Source organism: Ictalurus punctatus, chromosome 18, assembly GCF_001660625.3.
Source record: "Ictalurus punctatus breed USDA103 chromosome 18, Coco_2.0, whole genome shotgun sequence".
Classification (NCBI taxonomy): Eukaryota; Metazoa; Chordata; class Actinopteri; order Siluriformes; family Ictaluridae; genus Ictalurus; species Ictalurus punctatus.
In genome coordinates this window covers 18,968,942-18,992,025 of record NC_030433.2, presented here as the reverse complement: position 1 = coordinate 18,992,025, position 23,084 = coordinate 18,968,942, and the positions used below count along the sequence as shown (strand labels likewise).

Below are 23,084 nucleotides of genomic sequence, written 5' to 3'. Positions count from 1 at the left end.
TTTCAGAGAGTTTTTCTTCTTTCTCGTTGTATATTTTTTTTAATTCTTGAAAAGTTACGTTCAATACTTTTGGCACAAATTGAATTCCCTATCATTATAGTTCATTTTAATAAGTGTGTGTCAATAGCATTAAAACAGTTGCTCAAAGCCGTCTTTGGATTATGATCATTTCTGTCCAGCCTGCATTAACCTATAATCCAAAATATATATTTTGGCTAAACCAAAATATCAAGAGTGCATACAAGTTACAGTTGCGTCACCTGAGATAAGCAAAAATACACGCGTTCTTCTCTAAAAGCAAACATAAACCATCACGTGAGCTGAAACAGTACACAAGTATACAATACTTCTGATTTGATCTGTGAGGACCCAGTTCTCTCCTTGGGCGTACAGTCAAATCCGCCCCTTTTCAATATGGCGGACTCGTTGACGTCCTGCAGGAGCTACGGCGGCTGCGACGGACATTCTTTTGACGCGGATCGAGCCGTTGGCCCCGCCCACCCGAGTTCCATAGAGATCAGCTGTTAGCCGCTGTGCTAGCACTTCCCAGCTGCTGCAGCTGACAGACTGACCAGCAGCTCTCATCTGATGCTCGCCTGCAGACCCAGGAGTTAAACAAAACGAAAAACGACACCCTGATGTGCTGAGAGAGAAGGGAAAGGAAAGAAAAGAAAAGAAAAGGAAGCGGAGCAGAATGGATTTGTTCAGGCTGCTGAATGTAAACGAGCTCGCTGTTGCTCTGTCCAAGATGAACATGTTTCCGTATTTCGATGCCGCGCATTACATCGTGTCAGTCATGTCTTTACGGGAACAACCAGGTAAGAAAACTCATGAAAAGTCCAAATTTGTGTTTATTCACACACAAAATACATCACCGACCACTGAATCCTCCTCACCCCTGAGCTCAGGCTGTAGCGTGCTGATGGGATTAAGTTCTTCGTGCAACCTGACCCGAGTTTACACTTTACACTTTCATTTATTTATCTTCTTTATAAACGCCTCGTTTCTGTGTACAGAGCAGCGCGGAGTTTACACTTTACACGTGACTTTATTTCTGTTTTTTTTATCAACGCCTCGTTTCTGTTTACAGAGCAGTGCAGACTGGAATAAAGTTGGTTTGGCGTTGGACGTTCGATATTCGCGGATATGCGGAAATTAAGGGACCGTCTCTAAAGTTACATACGACATTGTTATACATGTTTCTAACTTCAATAGCATTTGAAGGGAATGGCTTCCAGTCATATAACCAACTGTAAAGTGTTCACCTAGGTGTCAGCTATAATGCACACCTCTTAGATTTTTGATATTTAACAAAATAAACTATTAAATCATATATAAACGTTGCCATGTACTTTATTACTGAATAGGTCCATGCACAAAATATATCATAATTTAAAGCTCAATAGGATTTGAAGGGAGTGACTATATATATAAGAAACATTAATAAATATAATATATATATGTATTCCCTTCAAATGCTATTGAGCTTTAAATTATGGTATATTTTGTGTATGAGCCCATGCAGTAATAAAATACATGGCCATTTTAATAATGATTTAATAGTTTGTTATTAAATATCAAAAATCTAAGAGGTGTGCATTATACCGGATACCTAGATGAACACTTTACAGTTGGTTATATGACTGGAAGTCACCCCCTTCAAATGCTATTGAAGTTAGAAACGTGTTTAACAATGTTGTATGTAACTTTAGAGACGGTCCCTTAATTTCCGCACATCCGCGAATATCGAACGTCCAACGTCACACCAACTTTATTCCAGTGACCCGAGTTTACACTTGACTTTATTTCTGTTCTTTATAAATGCCTCGTTTCTGTTTACAGCGCAGGACAGAGTCAGAAAAAGCAACGTGGAGGTTTTTAGTTTTGTTTAAAATCAGAGCTTGAACTGGGAACAGACAAACATAACAATAGTCCATCAACGTTTTTTTTTATTCTCTCCCTCCACCTTGCATTAATAAGGTCGTTATGATGCAGGCTGTGCATTTAGATGTTTATGAGGTATAATTTACACATCAAACTGCTTTGGTAAAATGAATTTTAGGGCCTTTCCAGAGCAATTGAATGACATTTTAATATAAACAAAGCAGCAGCAACAACAAGAAAAAAAAACAATCCTACAGTTTCATGCATTTATGAGATCAATAAACTTTAGAAATACACTAGGAACAAGATCCTTAATGAATGAATGAATGCCTTTTATTGTCACTATACACATGTACAATGAAATTAAGAGCCACTCCTCTTTTTGTTCCGTGCCAACATGTACATAGAATAAACAAGAAGAATAAACAGATAAATAAGATAAATAAACAGATAAATAAACAAGATATTGGGGCGGATGGGGGAGGTACTATGAAATGCACAGTTTTGAGACACTATATACATATGCTGTGAACTCAGTACATGTATGTGTTTAGAATGGTAATAGCTTTTGGGAAAAAAAACTATTCTTAAATCTATTAGTCCTTGTTTTGATGCACCTGTAACGTCTCCCTGAGGGCAACAGATTGAACAGATCAAAGCCAGGGTGAGAACTGTCCTTAATAATGGTTTTTCCTCTGCTGAGGCAACGGGAGGTGTAAATTTCCATCAGGGAGGGATTTAAACAGAGAAAGGTGTTTGAGTTATTCATTACAACCTACAAATAAATAATTTAAAATCGCATTAATGTTTGATGATGTATGCCACATTAATTAGGTACGTACTTGTGAAACACATTTTTGGATTTGTCTCCTTGTGCAGATTATTTGACTTTAAGTTAAGGCAGATTAATGACAGTAAGAGTTTGTTTAAAGTATTTATACTATCAATCCCGCCGTTGACCCAGACGTCCTCTTGAGATAGATATATATATATATATATATATATATATATATATATATATCTATCTCTGTTTCTCAGCATCCATCTCCCCCTGGTGTGTGAGTGATATTCTGCAGTTTGACAGCTGTGTATAACACGTTTTTGCACATATGTTTGCTTATTCTGTAGACACTTTTTTAAATCCAGAGTGATCGGAGGTGTTAAGAGGAGGCTGGAGGTTTTGTTTCAGGCCCCAGCTGTATCACGTGAGGGATTTGAACCCACAACCTTCTAACCCACTAACCTTTGAACCACCACTTTACACACAAGTGACGTGTGTACCTGCACCACGTGCAGAAACAATCAGGCTGTTACAGCCAGATCTGAACCACTGACCCAGGGGTTTTGATTTGGTACAATGTTTTAAACACGAATAGCTGCACTAGATTTCCAATAATGAGCCATTGTGTGGTCCACCTCCCTACTCACTATAAACTATAGGCATGAAATAATTCGAGGATGGACGCAGAAATCCAATTGTTTTGTTTGTAAATATGATTCAAATGTATCATGGCCAGATCCTGCTGATTTAGGATTTGCTCGGATCTTGTTTGGTGAACAAAACTATGAAAACACAGAATATAAAGGCCCTTTAGAACAGTGTTTCTCAAAGTGGGGTCTGTGAAGCATAGTCAGGGGTCCACGTCCAACCAACCATTTTCTGTACCGCTGATCCTACACGGGGTCGCGGGGAACCTGGAGCCTATCCCAGGGGACACCCTGGGCATGGTGCTCACCCATCACAGGGCACAATCACACACACTCACTCACACACTATGGACAATTTGGAAATGCCAGTCAGCCTACAGCGCATGTCTTTGGAGTAGGGGAGGAAACTGGAGCACCTGGAGGAAACCCCTAAAGCACGGGGCGAGCATGCACACTCCGCGTACACGTGGCCCCCAACCCCGGAGGTGCCATGCGAACATGCTAACCACTAAGCCACTGTGCCGCCGGGACTCCATTTTGTTATAGTGATGAAAAATGACAGTCTATCACTTCCAAAGATATTGTATTTATTACTGAGTTCTAATAGTTATTATCCCGTTCCACTGGTTGCCTGAATGAACTGAATCCAAACCTCAATTACACAAAAACAAGTCGGCTTAATGTGGACCTAATGTGTACTGTTGGCAGAAAGTTCAGGAACTAAAGCTTCATGGCTCTAATGGATAAATACAAAATGTTATTGCATGTATTCAGATAATGTTCATTAAATATGTCTGTGCTGCAGGGCTCTGTGGAAATGATTTTACAGTCAGAGGACTGCTAATGGTTTGGGATCGCCACTTTAGAAGACAGTTGTAGTTATCTCGGATCAAAAACGACACACTGTTGATTATCTGCTCGTCCTAACCGAACCCCCCCCCCACACACACACACAGTGACTCCATGATAACAGTAAAGCTTCACTGCTGGACAGTAAAGTGCACTCCTAGTCAGTATTTAATACCCCGTGTAGGCATTCGGGATATATATATAAAGACGTATGTCTTGAATGATGTGTGTTTAAAAAAAAAAAAAAATGGGTTAGAGATGATTTGTCAGACAAATACAAATAATCACACACGCTTACACACATCCCCCAGTGGTGTTCTTGGCTGACCATCAACATTTCCAAGAAATTTGCATTGTAAAATGTGTGTGTGTGTGTGTGTGTGTGTGTGTGTGTGTGTGTGTGTGTGTTTTTAGCAGAACACATTCAGAGTTCAGAATGACCACCCTCTCCTTTATACAGAGCCTCACAAACATCGGCGAATATCACGCACTGATATCAATTCCCATCATATTACATTGTTTCAAACTGATCCGAGACCAGTCCTGTTCTTTTACTAAAAAACTCGACAGTAACATTGTGGACACAGAGCGCTGATCATGGATCAGTAGATAATGGCATCCATGCAAAGTTATTTATATCAGCGTTGTTCTAAAATGAAGAAATTCGGGACAGATTGAACTTTTTTTTTTTTTTTGGTACCGAATATCACTATGGCTGCGATTAGGCCGCAAGCACGAGACTGCAGGAGCCATGCTGATGTTCATTACAACAACACGATTACGAGTGATATTGCTTTCAATACAAACGTTCTGTTAACAATAAATTCATATCGAGTAACCACCATTTCAGATACAATATGGCCAAATATTTTGTTTATTTTTGCTCCGTCAACAAAAACCGGTTCCTAAAGAACCCACAGCTGGATAGCGTGTTGAATGATGGCATGTAGTAAGTGTAGTAACTGCTTCGACTTAATGAACTATTGCTAGGATTGAAATTTTATGCCGCGAACACACACAGCTGGAGTGATACACACAGTGACGTGTACCAGTGCTGTTAGAGTAAATATCAGCAATCGTGGAAAGCCGCTTGTCCAATCAAATTCGTGGACCATGACTAAGTTTTCACAAGCTTTTTTATTTTTTTTTATTTTTTATTTTGTGTCCTATTTCAATTGTGCACTATCTGCACGGACAGTATGTTTCTGTGTGTGAATCTATAACTAGTTATTAAGCTAAATTAATTTGAATACTAACTAATAAATCAGTGCTCAGTTTTGTTAACAGCTGAAATAAACATTAGTTTAGTAGCAGCTAGCGCCGTTACACAAAACACCACAAATCCGTCAAGCCTGTGGATTTTTAACCGTTTGTGTTTAATGTACAAAACTTAAGTAGAACTTAAATACAGAAATAAAAACGTAAAACGAAACCTTGAAACACGTTGCAGTGACGCACGTTACAGAGAAACGTAACGAATTTATTTTTAGATTTTATGTAGAAATGTAAGCAGAGGATGGTTAACGTTTAAGACGTTTTGGAAAGAGACGGTCTATTATTTCTATAAACACGCCACTAATGTCCCGTGGGTTCTATATCGTCGTCGGACGTTAATGGGAACGCACCCCCGCACTTTTCCATTAAAAGCATGAGCTGGAGTCGTAGACCAAATATAGTCAGGATTTCCTGAGAGAACAGGACGGAATGTTTCCTCAGGGGGGATAAAGACAGACTATCTTTTAGTGCTCATCTTTTAAAGCTAGATTTGATGAACAGAATGAAACCTGGATCATTTACTAGTATAAAAACCACAACAGACCGAATACATCTTTTCTTAAAACTCCCGTCACTATATCAACTGGATAAATAGACAAAAATATCACAGTGTACTAAAAGTCAACATACTATAACGGTTAATAAACAACATATTTCAAGAAATGAAAATCTAAACTAAAAACGGACTGGTTTTGAACGCATTGCGCAATTAGTTTAATGTTTAAAATGACATTTTGACCTGAAAGCTATATTTTGGTGTAACGGGTTGTAAAAGGAAGTGGTGGATTTTACGCTTTTATGACGTTTATCTGTAATCCTGTGTGTTTTATAGGACACAAATAATTTTTTACTGGCTAATCGAAAATCCGGGGTAGTGTTCGAGAGAGGTAAGGGATTTTCTTTGGGTGAGAGAGAAGCGAGGGAGCAGAGAGAGGTGTAAACAGAGAGATGGAGGAGAAGAGAAACAACATGCCAGTGCTTCATACTGATCTAAAAATAAGTGTGTAATAACGGTGTCCCAGTACAATTACAGATTGTTTTAGAGAAGGTCACGGCCACAGCAGTAACATTTCTCCACCTGCGCTTGCTCTGATTATAATACAGTGTTTAAGAGGAGAGAAACACTCCGCAGACATCGGGTACGAGTGTGTGAACGAAGCTGAAGCTTCCCTATTTTGTGCATTACATGGTGTGTCTCCTTTCAATAATATTCATTTCACTTTTATAATAAGAAGTTGGGATCATATAATTGTAATGAGATTAACATCGGCCAGGTTTGGAGAGAGATTTCACGAGCTCCGCCCAGTCACATGACCTTAAACCTGAACTCAAACCTGATTGGCTGAGACGAATCAAAAGAAAGACGCGTCCAACCAGCTTCACAAAACCGTGTGTGTGTGTGTTTTATACAATAATTATGATGTTATGTGTTACTGTGTTTCTCTGAATAAGCCTCCAGGCAAGATTTTGCAACTTTATTGTCGCCAGAGTACAAGTACAGAGGCAATGAAATGCAGTTCGCATCCAAACAGTAGCGGAAATTGAAATTAAATGAAATAAATAAGAATTATGGTGCAATGTGTCATTTGTGTGATGTTTAGCTTTTGTGCTTCTTTAAGCTCTTAAACCTGTAGTCTGAACGCAGGCTCTAAACATGGCGTATAAACACAGGGTCTGAACACAGGCTAAATACGGAGTACGAACATGTTCTGGAATTTTCTTTTCTTTTAAATCTACTGATAATTGTTCTTTTAGTTATTAGGGAACATAACGTCTAAGCTGGTAGTCCTTTATATATACACGCAGGATCAGATGCCTCTTAATGGCATTTTGGGCTTTTAAAATGCTTAATATAAACAAAGTGGGCGGCTGTGGCGCAGGTGGAAGAGCGGGTCGTCCACTAATCGTAGGGTTGGCGGTTCAATTCCCGGCCCACGTGACTCCACATGCCAAAGTGTCCTTGGGCAAGACACTGAACCCTGAGTTGCTCCCGATGGCAAGTTAGCGCCTTGCATGGCAGCTCTGCTACCATTGGTGTGTGTGTGTGAATGGGTGACTGAGACGCATTGTAAAGCGCTTTGGATAAAAGCGCTATATAAGTGTGCCGTTTACCAAAGTCAGAGCAGTTCTCTATCAGACAAACAGTTTGAAGGTAACACATTGAGCTAAACTCAGTTTATTATCTTTATTCTTTATTCTTAGTTAATTAATGGATGAAGGCAAAATAAATTTTACAAGCTGAACCATGAGGATGTAAATGTAGAATTCTCATTCGTTTAGGAATTTATTCGAACGGGATGTCTCGTTTAATTTGACTTACTGCGACGTTTTATTTAATCGTTTCTTCCTCTCGTTTTACCTCGTCATAGAGTGCTGTGAAAAAATATTTCTTCTGATTTTTTTTTTTTTTTTTTTTTGTGTGTAGATCTCATACTAAATTCTGTTTAGAAATTATAAGAAATCAAAGATAAAACAAAGGCGACCTGAGTAAACACACAATACAGTTTTTAAAAAGTTATTTATTGGAGCAAAAAAGTTATCCAATACCAACTGGGATTGTGTGAAAATGTATTTGCCCCCGTATGTTACTAATTTCCTAAATCTATGAAACTGCATTCATAATGAGGTTCAGCTGGACTAGACACAACCAGGCCTGATTACTGCAAACCCTGTTCGATCACATCAACACTTTAATAGAACTTTTACAACAGTATGGAGTTGGTTAAAAGATCTCACCCAGTAACACACTGTGCCAAAAATGAAATTCCATGATGAGGAAGAAGGTGATTGAAATACATCAGTCTGGGAAGGGTTAAGAACTATTTCAAAGGCTCTGGGACTCCAAAGAACCACAGTGAGAGCCGTTATCTCCAAATGGAAAAACTCAGCACTGTAGTGAACTTTCTCAGAAGTGTCCAAACCTTCGAAAATTCCTCCAAAAGCACAGCAACGACTCATCCAGCAAGTCAGAAAAGAACCAAGGACAACATCAAATGACCTACAGGCCTCTCTTGCATCAATAAACTCTTGCATCAACTCCACTATCAGAGAGACACTGGGCAAAACTGGCATCCATGGAAGAGTAGTGAAAGTAGGTACAAACCAAGTGTTAAACAGCGCTGTGGTATAAAAATGGAATAACATACTCTAGACTGTACTATTACATGAAAATAATCCACTTTTGAGGTGTTAAGGACCCTCTACTTCATGTTGTGCCATATGACATGGATTATTTTCACCCCGATGACGTTTAGATAAAAAAATGTTTAATTGTTTTGCTGATGTAGATGACAGAAATATAGCTGATCGTCCGAGTCATGTTCGGTGTCTGACGTTTGTCTTGTGAGGATAATGAAGCTCGCTAGTATAATACGAGTTTGTCGAGTCATGTTGGTGACGTTAAGGTGTGCCTGAAATAGAAAGCAGCTTCCTCAGCCGAGGAAACTGTAAGGAAACAGGCTTTGAGTTTTGTTCTTTTTTTTTTTCCCTCCATTGTCTCCATATCGATGTAAATTAACGGTCACTAACAATACAGTCTGTCACACGGAGTGGAATGAAGTGTTGTTGAGGAAAGCTATAAATATTCTGATTCACAGCAACAATTTCCAAATAAAAACTTTTTTATGGAAGACTTCATTCTTAACAAATATGCTTTAATAAATAAATAAGTAAATACATCTGCCAGATAAAAGGATATTATAAAGCAGCTTTCTGTTCGAAAACCTGATACCGATTGAACTCCGTGTCATTCCTGCTGTGTCCAAGCAAAACAAAAGTTTTTTTAGGACTGTTAAGTGGATTTCTAAAATGTGGTCGTGTGTGAGCGGGGGTGTGATGTGTCACACCCGGAACAGTCAGGTTGCGTGTTGTTTTAAGGTGATATTTTTTTACTGTTTGTTTGTTGTTTACAGGAGCATTGGAAGTGTCCCGCCGCAGTCCATTAGCATGTTGGTTCAGTGCGATGCTGTACTGCTTCGGAGGGGCTGTTCTCTCGGGAGTCATCATGGCTGAAGCTCCGATCGAGCCGCTGGCCAACAGCACAAACATCCTGCTCGCCTCATTAATGTGGTCAGTACACCAGCCTTATCTTTAGTAAGGAAAATAAAATCAATACTCGTACATGCTTTTATTGGAAAATAACCCACAGTGGCGAATGTGATGGTATTTTAAGTGGAAAATACCACAGAAGAGTGGTATTTTCCTATAACAGTACATCCCCAAGTGTTTCATTTCTCTTATACCACAGAAATTCAAATTGATTTGTTATAGTTACAGTTGATGTTGTGGAACATTGGTGAAACAAGTTAGTTGTCAGCGATGTTAGAGCAGCTACAAGCAGCTATGTCATTCCCTCATCAGCTTCTCTCCATTTTGTCCTCTCTCTCTCTCGAAGTTAAATCATTCAAAACAAACACAGCTTTTCATGTTGCAGAGAAGCCACAAAGTGTAAACGACTCTATCCTCTGTTCTCTACTGAATAAACCTAACCCTAACCTGTCAGAATAAGCATCTAACGCTAAGCTGAAAAAGTAATGCGGGGAAATGTGGACGAGGGGGGAGTGTATCTTGTGTAAACCTCAACAGAGAGTGTGTTTGCTTTCCCTCTAAACAAAGTTGATCTGTAATCCAGGGTCCAGCTTGCATGTGTGTTTGAACTTTGAACTTTTGAGTAGAAGCAATATGGTGCGTTCAAGTCATGTCGGAAAGATCGTATTTACGAGTCGAAGGCACATGAACACAGTCACAAAGTCGTATTTACGAGCGGGTAAACTCGGGATTTTCTTTGAGCCCGGAGTTTCAGAGTCAGGGGGCGTGTTAGTAAGAAAACAAGGCGGGATAAATGGATGCAACGTTTGTAGTTGACGGTAAATGTGTTGAAATTGAATCTGTACTTTTATATTTACAATAAAACAAGCTCATTTCCTGCACAAAATACGATAGCATGTAAAGATAACGTTTACAGTGGCTTCATTAATTGATTAAAAACATTTAAAATAAAAAAAGTAAAACACACCTGAAAGGCATTATTTTTTTTTCATCCTTTTCTAGAAGTAGAGTTAAAAAACTTGCTGTATTTTTTTTGTAGTTAATCAAGAGAAGGTACACCGCCATCTTGCTCCGACCAAAGAGACTTGAACGCACCTGATGTCGTAATTACGACTTCCCAACTCGTAAATACGAACATCACAGGAGGACTTAAACGCACCAATAAAATAAAAGCAGAGAAGTGAAAGGGAAAGTTCTATTTAGTTCTTTATGGCACTGTAGTGCCCCCTGGTGGGTTGAGAGAGCGTTACACAGCACACACAAATCTGTACAAGAGGTAAAAAAAAAAAAAAAAAGAATTTGTAAATTATTTAAAAATAATAATAACAATAATTATTATATATTTATTTAATAATAATAAAAGTTCAATTCAGTTTCATTTGAATAGTGCTTTTTTACAATTGACACTGACTCAAAGCAGCTTTACAGAAACATATAAATTTCCAATCTAAATTTGAAATTGATTAATTTGTCCCTAATGAGCAAGCCAGAGGTGACGGTGGCAAGGAAAAACTCCCGGAGATGATATGAAGAAGAAACCTTGAGAGGAATCAGACTCAAAAGGGAACCCATTCTTATCTGGGTAACAACGGATAGTGTAATTATAAATAAATCCCTTCTATAACTGTGTGCTGCATAATAAAACAAAAATGCAGCTGTGTAATCAGGAAATTCACCACAGTCTCAACATGAAGTCTATTTTGCTGAACCCATGCACTGTCCACTGACGGAAACCCGGGCGCAAAAAGACACCGCAGCAAAACTGCCCGCATCAGTTGCAGTCCAATGCAATCTCCACGGCTTCCAAGTGTCCCTAGGCTGTCCATGTGGGGCCATCCTCAGCAACAGTGACTGGCCTCCAAGCGACGAGAACTCCAGAAGCAAGGCACCAGGACGGCCCGGGGAGCAGAACGGTTCAGGCCCACTGCTATCCCAGGAGCTACACGTGTCGAGCATTGGTATCATCCAAAGTCTTCGCAGGCGTTGGCGTCATCTGGAATCTTCGTAGAGTCCGGTTCTGAACTGGAGCTGGCACATTCAATGATTACCTTGGGATAGGCATCCCAAGGTAGGAACAGGAAACAAATGGAGAAGGATTAGCATGGCTGCTGTTCATTAAAAAGTTTGTGAACAGGATATTCAGCAGCAGAATTGTGTGTTAAACGATTTCCTCTGTTTCGTTCTTTACACGCAAACAAAACTGTTGCTACTTTTGGCAATGTGACCTTTATTCATAGCAGATATTATAAAAGGGCTTTTAAAAGTTTTTATTATACATTAGGAGACTAATTAGCAAAGTGAGTCATTAGCATGCAATAAAAGCTAAAAGCTAAAAATGAAAAACAAGCTTTTTATCTGTGTCAGAGTCAAACCTATTATTATTTCTTATTCATTGTAGGTCTTTTATAGTCATGAAATAGCAGGTATTCAACTCGTCATTTGTCACATTTGAAGACTCCTTTTCTTGGATAAAAAGAAAAAAATCTAGATGTCATTAGACTATTAAAATGCTTTTTTTTTTTCCACATCTCATTATGTCATTAGAGGTGCAGACCTTTTCTGCTTTTATAGTAAAAAAAAAAAAAAAAAAAATGACACTCATTTTGCACGAGCATCTATGATAATGAAGCGCAAAATTACACTAATGGACGATTAATTGACCACTTTCTGGGCTCTGAGATGGAGATGGCCAATTAAGCAATTAGCCATGCTGCTGCTTTGCATGTGCATGAGTGCGTGTATGCGTGTGACGGCAGCCATATTGCGCCAGAACATAGTGCCCACCACACACCAGCTATTGGTGGAGAGGAAAGAGAGCGATATAGCCAATTCAGCGATGGGATTATTCGGGAGCCATGATAAAGAAGGGCCAATGGGGAAATTTCGCCAGGACATCGGCGTTACACCGCTGCTCTTTACGAGAAGTGTCCTTGGATTTTTAATGACCACAGAGAGTCAGGACCTCGGTTTAACGTCTCATCCGAAAGGCGGTGCAGTTACAAGGTCAGTGTTGGGAAAGTGAGATGTTGTACACGTTGTCTGAAGGTCTTTAGAGCTTTCCAGAAGGATCAGGGAACCAAGAGGTGTGAAGGGTGAAGCTCATTCCACCACTGAGGTGCCTGGACACTGGAATAGTGAGATCTTGCACTATCAGCATTTCTAAACCTCACTCTGTGTGCAGGTGACAAGTCACTTGTAATTTCTCTTGTGGGTATGTAGTGCCTGCACTGTTGTCACGTATGGGCGTGGCCTGTCCAGCTTCGCAACTACTAGGTTAAGGCATTTATTGTACCAGGAACTGTTCTCATGTACTTTTTACAAAGTACATCCTGATTCTAGGCCTCCTGCAACATGACGTGCTCACAGTGAGTGGGGAACTGAGGAAATGTTGGCCCATGTGCACAATAGGATGAGTCTGAGGAATCATTTGTTTTGATTTGTCGCTTTACTGCATCGTACCTAATTTCACACACTTGCATCCTGCCTCACTCACGTACACTGTACAGTGAGGTGAGAAATCTTCACTTCACAATCAGAGCACCAGTCCTGATCTCCAAGACATTGCCAGCAAGATATGGGTAGACCACAATGATATGTAATTTGTAAGATTTCCAAACAGTAACAAGTATTCCTATATTAAATGCAGCAGGAAGTAAAACACAGGAAGTAACATTTACAGCTGTCTACAGTGAACGAATGCTATTTTGTCCTTTCAGTTCCTAAAGTTCTCGGTGTCTCTGCAGGTACTTGGTGTTTTATTGTCCTCAGGATGTGGCGTACTCCTGCGCCACCATCCTGCCCATCCGATTGGTCCTCACGGCTATGAAGGAAGTGACACGTACATGGAAGGTTTTGGGTGGTGTTACACAAGCGAGCAGGAAGTACAAAGACAGCCTGTTTGTTATGATTGCAGTGGGCTGGTCTAAAGGTAAGACGGACAGGACAGACAAAAAATATTGTACTAAAGAATACAGGCTGTATCTTTTTACTACATGCTACATGGTCATTTTATAATTGAGAAATTATTCACACATAAAGTCTCACAATGCATTACGGTGTCTGTAGACAGCAGAGACTAGGAAATGATTTCATGTAATTATTTTAATTTTGTGAATTGTTTTCCCTTTTTTAAAGGTTCGGGTTTTTCTGGCACATCATCTTTTATTAAAATGGCTCCGTGTCTCACCTCAGAGATGAGATACGTTGTGAAATATCAGAAGTTCGAGTCGACACTCGTTAGACAAAATTGCACAAAATGGATCGGGTGCAGGATGACACATGAGCTTAATTCCAGTTTACACATATCTGACTCAAAGCACAGAAATAATAATTTAAAAAAGTATACCCCACTTCTGTGTTCTCTGACATACAGTATTACACCCCTCACATTTTTGGAAATATTTGATTATATCTTTTAATCTGACAACATTGAAGAAATGACACTTTGCTACAATGTAAAGTAGTGAGTGTACAGCGTGTATAACAGTGTAAATTTGCTGTCCCCTCAAAATAACTCAACACACAGCCATTAATGTCTAAACCGCTGGCAACAAAAGAGAGTACACCCCTAAGTGAAAATGTACAAATTGGGCCCAAAGTGTCAATATTTTTTGTGGCCACCATTATTTTCCAGCACTGCCTTAACCCTCTTGGGCATGGAGTTCACCAGAGCTTCACAGGTTCCACTGGAGTCCTCTTCCACTCCTCCATGACGACATCACGGAGCTGGTGGATGTTAGAGACCTTGTGCTCCTCCATCTTCCGTTTGAGGATTCCTCACAGATGCTCAATAGGGTTTAGGTCTGGAGACATGCTTGGCCAGTCAATCACCTTCACCCTCAGCTTCTTTAGCAAGGCAGTGGTTGTCTTGGAGGTGTGTTTGGGGTTGTTATCATGCTGGAATACTGCCTTGCGGTCCAGTCTCCGAAGGGAGGGGATCATGCTCTGCTTCAGTATGTCACAGTACATGTTGGCATTCATGGCTCTGTCAATGAACTGTAGCTCCCCAGTGCCGGCAGCACTCATGCAGCCCCAGACCATGACACTCCCACCACCATGCTTGACTGTAGGCAAGACACTTGTCTTTGTACTCCTCACCTGGTTGCTGCTACACACGCTTGACACCATCTGAACCAAATAAGTTTATCTTGGTCTCATCAGACCACAGGACATGGTTCCAGTAATCCATGTCCTTAGTCTGCTTGTCTTCAGCAAACTGTTTATGGGCTTTCTTGTGCATCATCTTTAGAATAGGCTTCCTTCTGGGACGACAGCCATGCAGACCAATTTGATGCAGTGTGCGGCGTATGGTCTGAGCACTGACAGGCTGACCCCCCACCCCTTCAACCTCTGCAGCAATGCTGGCAGCACTCACACGTCTATTTCCCAAAGACAACCTCTGGATATGACGCTGAGCACATGCACTCAACTTCTTTGGTCGACCATGGCGAGGCCTGTTCTGAGTGGAACCTGACCTGTAAAACCGCTGTATGGTCTTGGCCACCATGCTGCAGTTCAGTGTCAGGGTCTTGGCAATCTTCTTATAGCTTAGGCCATCTTTATGTAGAGCAACAATTCTTTTTTTCAGATCCTCAGAGAGTTCTTTGCCATGAGGTGCCATGTTGAACTTCCAGTGACCAGTATGAGGGAGCGTGAGAGCGATGACACCAAATTTAACACACCTGCTCCCCATTCACACCTGAGACCTTGTAACACTAACAAGTCACATAACACCGGGGAGGGGAAATGGCTAACTGGGCCCAATTTGGACATTTTCACTTAGGGGTGTACTCACTTTTGTTGCCAGCGGTTTAGACATTAATGGCTGTGTGTTGAGTTATTTTGAGGGGACAGCAAATTTACACTGTTACACAAGCTGTACACTCACTACTTTACATTGTAGCTAAGTGTCATTTTTTCAGTGTTGTCACATGAAAAGATATAATCAAATATTTACAAAAATGTGAGGGGTGTACTCACTTTTGTTAGGATACTGTATATTTCATGTCATATTCCTGATTCATAGGTAGAATATCTGGTATGTTTAGAAGTGTAAAACCTGCAGTCAGTAGTAATAATAATAATAATAATAATAATAATAGTAAGAAGAAAGAGAAAAATGGATATGGTTTTGGTTTAAAATCACGGCATGTTCTTTGTTTTATCTACTTTGTTCTGTATAAAAGATATTTACTTTGCTTAATGAATCCAAAAGAGACTTGTTATGGGTGGGCTAATGCAGGTACACTGTAAAAATTCCTGCTCAAATAAAAGTTTTTACACTCTGTCAAGATATTTGACCTTGGGATGAAATACTGTAGTTACAGTAGGCCCAAAGATGACCTATCTCTCTCTCTCTCTCTCTCTCTCTCTCTCTCTCTCTCTCTCTCTCTCTCTTCCTCTCCGTAGGTGCGGGTGGAGGTCTGATAAGTAATTTTGAGCAGCTGGTTCGAGGTATTTGGAAACCTGAAACCAATGAGCTGTTGAAGATGACATAGTGAGTATTACACCCACTGTAATGAGCTCTAAGCACTCTTAAGCCTAGTTCACACTGCACCGACAGACACCGACCAACGCAGACAATCACCAACATTTAAAAGTTGACTGTTGGATTTACAATGTCGGGAAACACAACTGTCATGTTCACACTGCTCCAACAGACCAACAAACTTTTTTTTAATGCACAATCAGACTGGTTTAAAAATGGATGATCCTTTTACCACAATCAAAATGTTACTATTAATATGTATTAATATATTAAATGTCTTCACTTGTCTTTCTTTCCCTGAAAAGACAAAGAGTGAGAAAGAGGTTGTGGGTGAAGCGTTTGGTTGTTGTATCGTGAGTCAGGGAGCTTAATTTACTTCATGCAGAGAACTGCAGACAAAGGATGTGTGGAGCTTTCATAATATTGGTCAGTTTGCCCCCAGGCAGTTTCAGCAAATCTGAGAAAGTCATCTTAAGCTAGGCTATGTGGTAAGCTAAGACCATTATTAGGTTATCCATAGTGAATAATATTTTTACACAAATCTAACTTCTAAACATTTGTTGCGATTTCGCTTCTTACTTCATGAAACAGAATACAGAAAATAAAACCAGAACACAAGAGTAGATGATCCTCACCGGGGGTCAAAATAAACTATTTTATTTAAACAACACACCGATAAATAATTTATCCTTTTCTTTCTGATTCGTCCAGATATCTGCCATTTTACCCACAACTGCGATTTAGCACGCCTAGCACCTAGCGCATGGGCTTTAGTTTCTATGGAGTTTTCAGGGACACTTGCCTTTCCGTCATGGCAACGATTCGTGCCCAGGACAGAATACATCAGAGTTTGTTGGAAAATTATACCACACTGCTCAGACATTCCACGACCGACAGACGCCGATTGAACATGTTCAGTCGGTGAAAACAAACTCCGACCAACTCCAACAGACGCAGACAGGGTTAACACACTGATCCGACAAAACCCGACAAACGTGTCTGTCTGCGTTGACCTGCGTCTGTCTGTGCAATGTGAACTAAGCTTTAATGAGATGTAAACATGTTATATTAACTGCTGGCAAGGTCGCCTCAATTAGCTATCTTTATTATTGACCTGAGAGCTGATTTTCGCCTCGTCTCATTGATTTGACCTATATAAAGCTCATTCGGTGACTTTTGTGTTTGTATTTGTGTTACAGCCCCACTAAGGTGACTCTGATTGGCTCAGTACTGTTCTCTCTGCAGCAGTGTCAGTATCTCCCTGTACACAAGCCACAGCTGATGCTCCTCTACACCGCCTTCATTGTCATCAACAAGGTCACATCATTAACACTCATTACATCCTGTACCCTACACCAGTCACTACTACTATGTAGCACACTATGTAGGGGAATTACAAATACCTTGCACACCTTCCTACGGACATTACATCATGTACAGTGCTGTGAAAAAGTATGTATACTGATCTCTTCTGTTTTTGTGTGCATCTCATACTAAATAGTTTTAAATCTTCAAACGAAATACAACACAAAACAAAGGCAACCTGAGTAAACACACAATACAGTTTTTATTTATTTATTTATTTTATTGATGTGAAAAAAGTTATCCAACACCTATCACCCATGAAAAACTAATCTGGGTGTGCCACCTTTAGCGGCAATAACTGCAACCAAACGCTTCTGATAACTGGAGATCAGTCTTTCACTTACATCTAGGACTAGGACTTACTCCTATGCTTTGGATCATTGTCTTGCTGCATTATCCAGTTGCGCTTGAGTTTCAACTTACGGACTGAAGACCGGACGTTCTCCTTTAGGATTTTCTGGTAGAGAGCAGAATTCATGTATTACTCAATTATTTCAAGTTGCCCAGGCCCTGAAGCAGCACAGCATCCCCACACCATCACACTTCCCCCACCATGCTTGACTGTAGGTTTGATGTTCTTTTTGTGGATTTCTGTGTTTGGTTTACACCAGACATAACTGGACCCCTGTCTTCTAAACAGTTCCACATTCATCAAGGTGTGTTTTGGCAAAATTCAGATGAGGCTTAATGTTCTTCTGGGTTAGCAGGGGTTTTCACCTCGCCATTCTTCCATGGATGCCATTTTTGCCCAGTGTCTTGCCCAGAGTCATGAACAGTGACCTTTATTGATGCAAAAGAGGCCTGTAGGTCCTTTTGATGTTGTCCTTGGTTCTTTTGTGACTTGCTGCATGAGTAGTTGCTGTGCTCTTGGAGGAATTTTGGAAGGGCGGCCTCTTCTGGGAAGGTTCGCTACAGTGCTGAGTTTTTCCATTTGGAGATAACGGCTCTCACTGTGGTTCTTTGGAGTCCCAGGGCCTTTGAAATAGTTTTGTAACCCTTCCCAGACTGATGTATTTCAATCACCTTCTTCCTCATCATTTCTGGAATTTCTTTTAATTTTGGCACAGGGTGTTACTTCAATAAATAACATTATCATTTAAAGGCTGTGTTTTGTGTTTACTCAGGTTGCCTTTGTTTTATCTCAGATTTTATTAGAATTTCTGAAACAATTTAATATGAGATATACACAAAAACAGAAGAAATCAGGATGGGGCAAATACTTTTTCACAGCACTGTAAACAGTCAAACTGAACAAACCACCTACTAGATGATGTCTGACTTTATAATTCTAAAGCTATATAACAAAACCAGCCTCAGTGCAGTGAAGCTACATACATAACAGATGATACATGATACAGAAGCCTCTTTGTTGCTTCTCTGGTTAATCCCCTTATTACCCAGTCACTGAATTTTGATGGACAGCCTCCTCAAGGCAGAGTCACGGTTGATGTATTCTTTGCAGTTTTTTATAATGGATTTAACAGTGCTTGGATATTAACAATTTGGAATATATATTTTTTATATTGTTGAGATAGCTCCTTGGTCTTCATGTTGCTGTTTGTTTAGGTTTGTTCTCTAACAAACTCCCAGGCCTTCCAGGTAGAAGTATTTATATTGAGTTTGTGTTTAATTTTAATTGTGCACACTGTAACTGATTGCAGCAAAACAAATTTAGGGGGTTCACTTCAATGGGGGTGAATTCTTATGCGATCACAACTGTTCTGTTTTGCGAACTTTATTGATTTTCCTCTCCCATCAGTATTATGGGCCATTTTCTGTAGATGCATGACACACACACACACACACACACACACACACACACACACACACACACACACACACACACACACACATAATTAGGTCTATTTCAGGTATAGTTTGTAACCCTATATAAGGGGTACCTATATAATGCACCGTATAAAACATCTCATTCTGGGTTATTTCTCTATAACATACATCGTAATAATGTTAATGCTTTTATGTGAGGTCAGTAATATTTCACTGTTCTGTTGTGTAGATGATGTTCACTCTTCTGTTGTGTAGGTGTTGTTCATTCTTCTGTTGTGTAGATGTTCACCCTCCTGTTGTGTAGAAGCTGTTCACTGTTCTGTAGATGGTGTTTAGTTGTGTAGGTGTTGTTCACTCTCCTGTTGTGTAGATGTTGTTCACTCTCCTGTTGTGTAGATGTTGTTCACTCTCCTGTTGTGTAGTTGTTCACTTTCCTGTTGTGTAGATGTTCACTCTTCTGTTGTGTAGATGTTGTTCACTCTCCTGTTGTGTAGATGTTGTTCACTCTCCTGTTGTGTAGATGTTGTTCACTCTTCTGTTGTGTAGATGTTGTTCACTCTTCTGTTGTGTAGATGTTGTTCACTCTCCTGTTGTGTAGATGTTGTTCACTCTCCTGTTGTGTAGATGTTGTCCACTCTTCTGTTGTGTAGATGTTGTCCACTCTTCTGTTGTGTAGATGTTGTTCACTCTTCTGTTGTGTAGATGTTGTCCACTCTCCTGTTGTGTAGATGTTGTTCACTCTCCTGTTGTGTAGATGTTGTTCACTCTCCTGTTGTGTAGATGTTGTTCACTCTCCTGTTGTGTAGATGTTCACTCTTCTGTTGTGTAGATGTTGTTTACTCTTCTGTTGTGTAGATGTTGTTCACTCTCCTGTTGTGTAGATGTTGTTCACTCTCCTGTTGTGTAGATGTTGTTCACTCTTCTGTTGTGTAGATGTTCACGGCAGGCTTCCTCCTTATTTGGCTATGTGATTGTTATTAAACCTGATTGCGTCATTAACTGCTGGATGATGATCCGCTAATGATCTGCCGTCTCGTATTTTATTCCTCTTCATCCCATCTGATCGGGAGCTGTAGCAGCATTGCTCTTTCCGTTTTCTCTCGTCTTTTGCCTCATCATTTCCTCTAATTGCATCACTCTCTTCTTCCTGCAGACTCAAAATGCTGTTAGCTCACCTCTCGCTCCCATGCTGCTATTTATACACCACCGTCTCACTGTTAGCCAAGAGACCCGTGACCCATACATCCTCTCATGTACACACCTTCTACACACCTTTATACACATTTACACACCTGCACACCTTTACACACCGTCCACGCACCTTTACACACCGTCCACACACCGTCCACGCACCTTTACACACCGTCCACGCACCTTTACACACCGTCCACACACCGTCCACGCACCTTTACACACCGTCCACGCACCTTTACACACCGTCCACACACCGTCCACGCACCTTTACACACCGTCCACGCACCTTTACACACCGTCCACGCACCTTTACACACCGTCCACGCACCTTTACACACCGTCCACGCACCTTTACACACCGTCCACACACCGTCCACGCACCTTTACACACCGTCCACGCACCTTTACACACCGTCCACGCACCTTTACACACCGTCCACACACCGTCCACGCACCTTTACACACCGTCCACACACCGTCCACGCACCTTTACACACCGTCCACGCACCTTTACACACCGTCCACGCACCTTTACACACCGTCCACGCACCTTTACACACCGTCCACACACCGTCCACGTACCTTTACACACCGTCCACACACCATCCACGCACCTTTACACACCGTCCACACACCGTCCACGCACCTTTACACACCGTCCACGCACCTTTACACACCGTCCACACACCGTCCACGCACCTTTACACACCGTCCACACACCTTTACACACCGTCCACACACCGTCCACACACCTTTACACACCGTCCACGCACGTTTATGCACCTTCTAAACCCCTTCTACATACATGTATACACATTTGCACACCTACACACCTTTACCCGCTTTCTACACATCTTCTTCACATCTTTATGCACCTTCTAAACCCCTTCTACACACCTTCTAAACCCCTTCTACACACCTTCTAAACCCCTTCTACATACATTTACACACCTTCTACACACCTTTATACACCTTCTACACAACTTTACACACCTTCTAAACCACTTCTACACACCTTTACCCTTTCGCACAATTTTATACACCTTTATCCAACTTCTGTATACCTTTACACTCCTTTACACCTCTACACACCTTTACATATCTTCTGCAAACCTTTACACACTTTTACACCCCTCTCCACAACTTCTATATACATTCTACACACCTTTCCACACCGTCTATACACTTTTACAGACCTTCTACACATCTTACACACCTTTTAGACACATTTACACACATTCTATACAACACACACCTCCTACATACCTTTTTTACACAGCAACTATAGAACTTTACACAACTTCTACACACATTTACCCACCATCTATATACCTTTACCCACCTTCTCCACACTTGAACATACCTCCTACATTAATTTACACAACTTCAGTACACCATTACACAACTTCTACACACTTTTACCCACAATCTATATTCTATTCAATTAAATTTTATTTGTATAGCGATTTTTAAAACTGGACATCATCACAAAGCAGATTTACTATATACCTTTACATACCTTCTACACACCTTCTTAACCCTTTCTACCCACCTATTATACACTTTTACCTTTTCTTCTACACATCTTTTACATAACCTTTTTACACCTTCTACACATCATCTGTGCAATAAAAGCAACAAAATGTTCAGTTTGGTGTAAGATGCAGAATATTTATTTATTTATTTATTTGACAGTTTCTCTGTAATAATAATAATAATAATAATAATAATAATAATACTTTGTGTTGCAGACAAGGATGATGCTAATGGGTTCCTCCTTCTCTCTGTTCGCTGGGTTTGAGTCGGCTCTGTATGAGGTGCTGTTTGCACGACCTATGACCTGCTCTCCCCTGACCAATCAGAGCCATTCCCACTCCAACATCGCTTCTTCTTGCTCCAGCTCAGAAGCCAGAAGCACTTCCTGTGTCACGAATGGCTCGTCACTTCCGCAAGAACAATGCAAAGACACGGAGAAGGACAAGAAAAAAACAGAATAATGCTTTTCTTTTTTTCTCCTTTTCTTTCTTTTTTCCGCACGACTGTGATCTTTTTCTAAAACCCTCCATTATTGCATGTGGGTAAAAACTGAGAAAATTGTATTTACTCCTACATGTAGCTGTAGATTTTTCGGACTTTGGTATAACATTACTGCTGGGTATTTGTAGAAAATTCTTTATTAATTATTTCCAAAACTTTTATTTGTATATTTGGATATGTGGATCTGTAAATATTTCTATTATAATTTTATAAACCAAATCTATTCTCACAGTTATATTTGATATTATTTATATTGTACGATTATGCTAATGTGAAATGCTCTGTCTGCTCGACTGCATTCCTGAGATAATTTAATTGAAAATATACTCAAATTGATTACATTTGTGTTATTGTGCATTTTTATTTGACACGTTTTCACCCATTGCCACCTTTTCGACATCACACACAACAATGTAAAGAGTTTTCACATTAATATTTTACTCTAATTCTAACCTTCACTGGGTTAAATACTATGTGAATGGAAATATAATTTCTTCCTCCAGTTTAAAATCTGTTTACTGAATAAAATTAGCTGCAGCTTTTCTGTCAGACTATGAGTCAAACCCAATAATATGGCCATGTGGTCACTAAGGTCTCTACAGCAGATTTATCTCTCCATGAGGAAATACATTCCATAATGACCTCATAAAATAAAATAAACGAATAAATAATTAATACAAATAATACAAACAGCAACACCAACTCATAATATATGATGGACATTAGAAGA

General features: G+C 40.1%; 2 protein-coding genes across 2 annotated transcripts; both read left to right on the top strand.

The window, feature by feature from the left end:
* Positions 1–500: 500 nt before the first annotated feature.
* tmem38b (transmembrane protein 38B) lies at positions 501–22,695 on the top strand. The gene is made up of 6 exons (XM_017493627.3): positions 501–818; positions 9,348–9,504; positions 13,227–13,411; positions 15,892–15,979; positions 17,170–17,287; positions 22,069–22,695. Exons 1-6 carry the CDS (start codon positions 695–697, stop codon positions 22,312–22,314), a joined length of 918 nt encoding a protein of 305 aa, XP_017349116.1. The 5' UTR covers positions 501–694; the 3' UTR covers positions 22,315–22,695.
* Positions 19,111–22,062, top strand: LOC128635342 (putative proline-rich protein 21). The gene is made up of 2 exons (XM_053687885.1): positions 19,111–19,467; positions 19,520–22,062. Exon 2 carries the CDS (start codon positions 20,284–20,286, stop codon positions 21,241–21,243), a length of 960 nt encoding a protein of 319 aa, XP_053543860.1. The 5' UTR covers positions 19,111–19,467; positions 19,520–20,283; the 3' UTR covers positions 21,244–22,062.
* Positions 22,696–23,084: the final 389 nt, after the last annotated feature.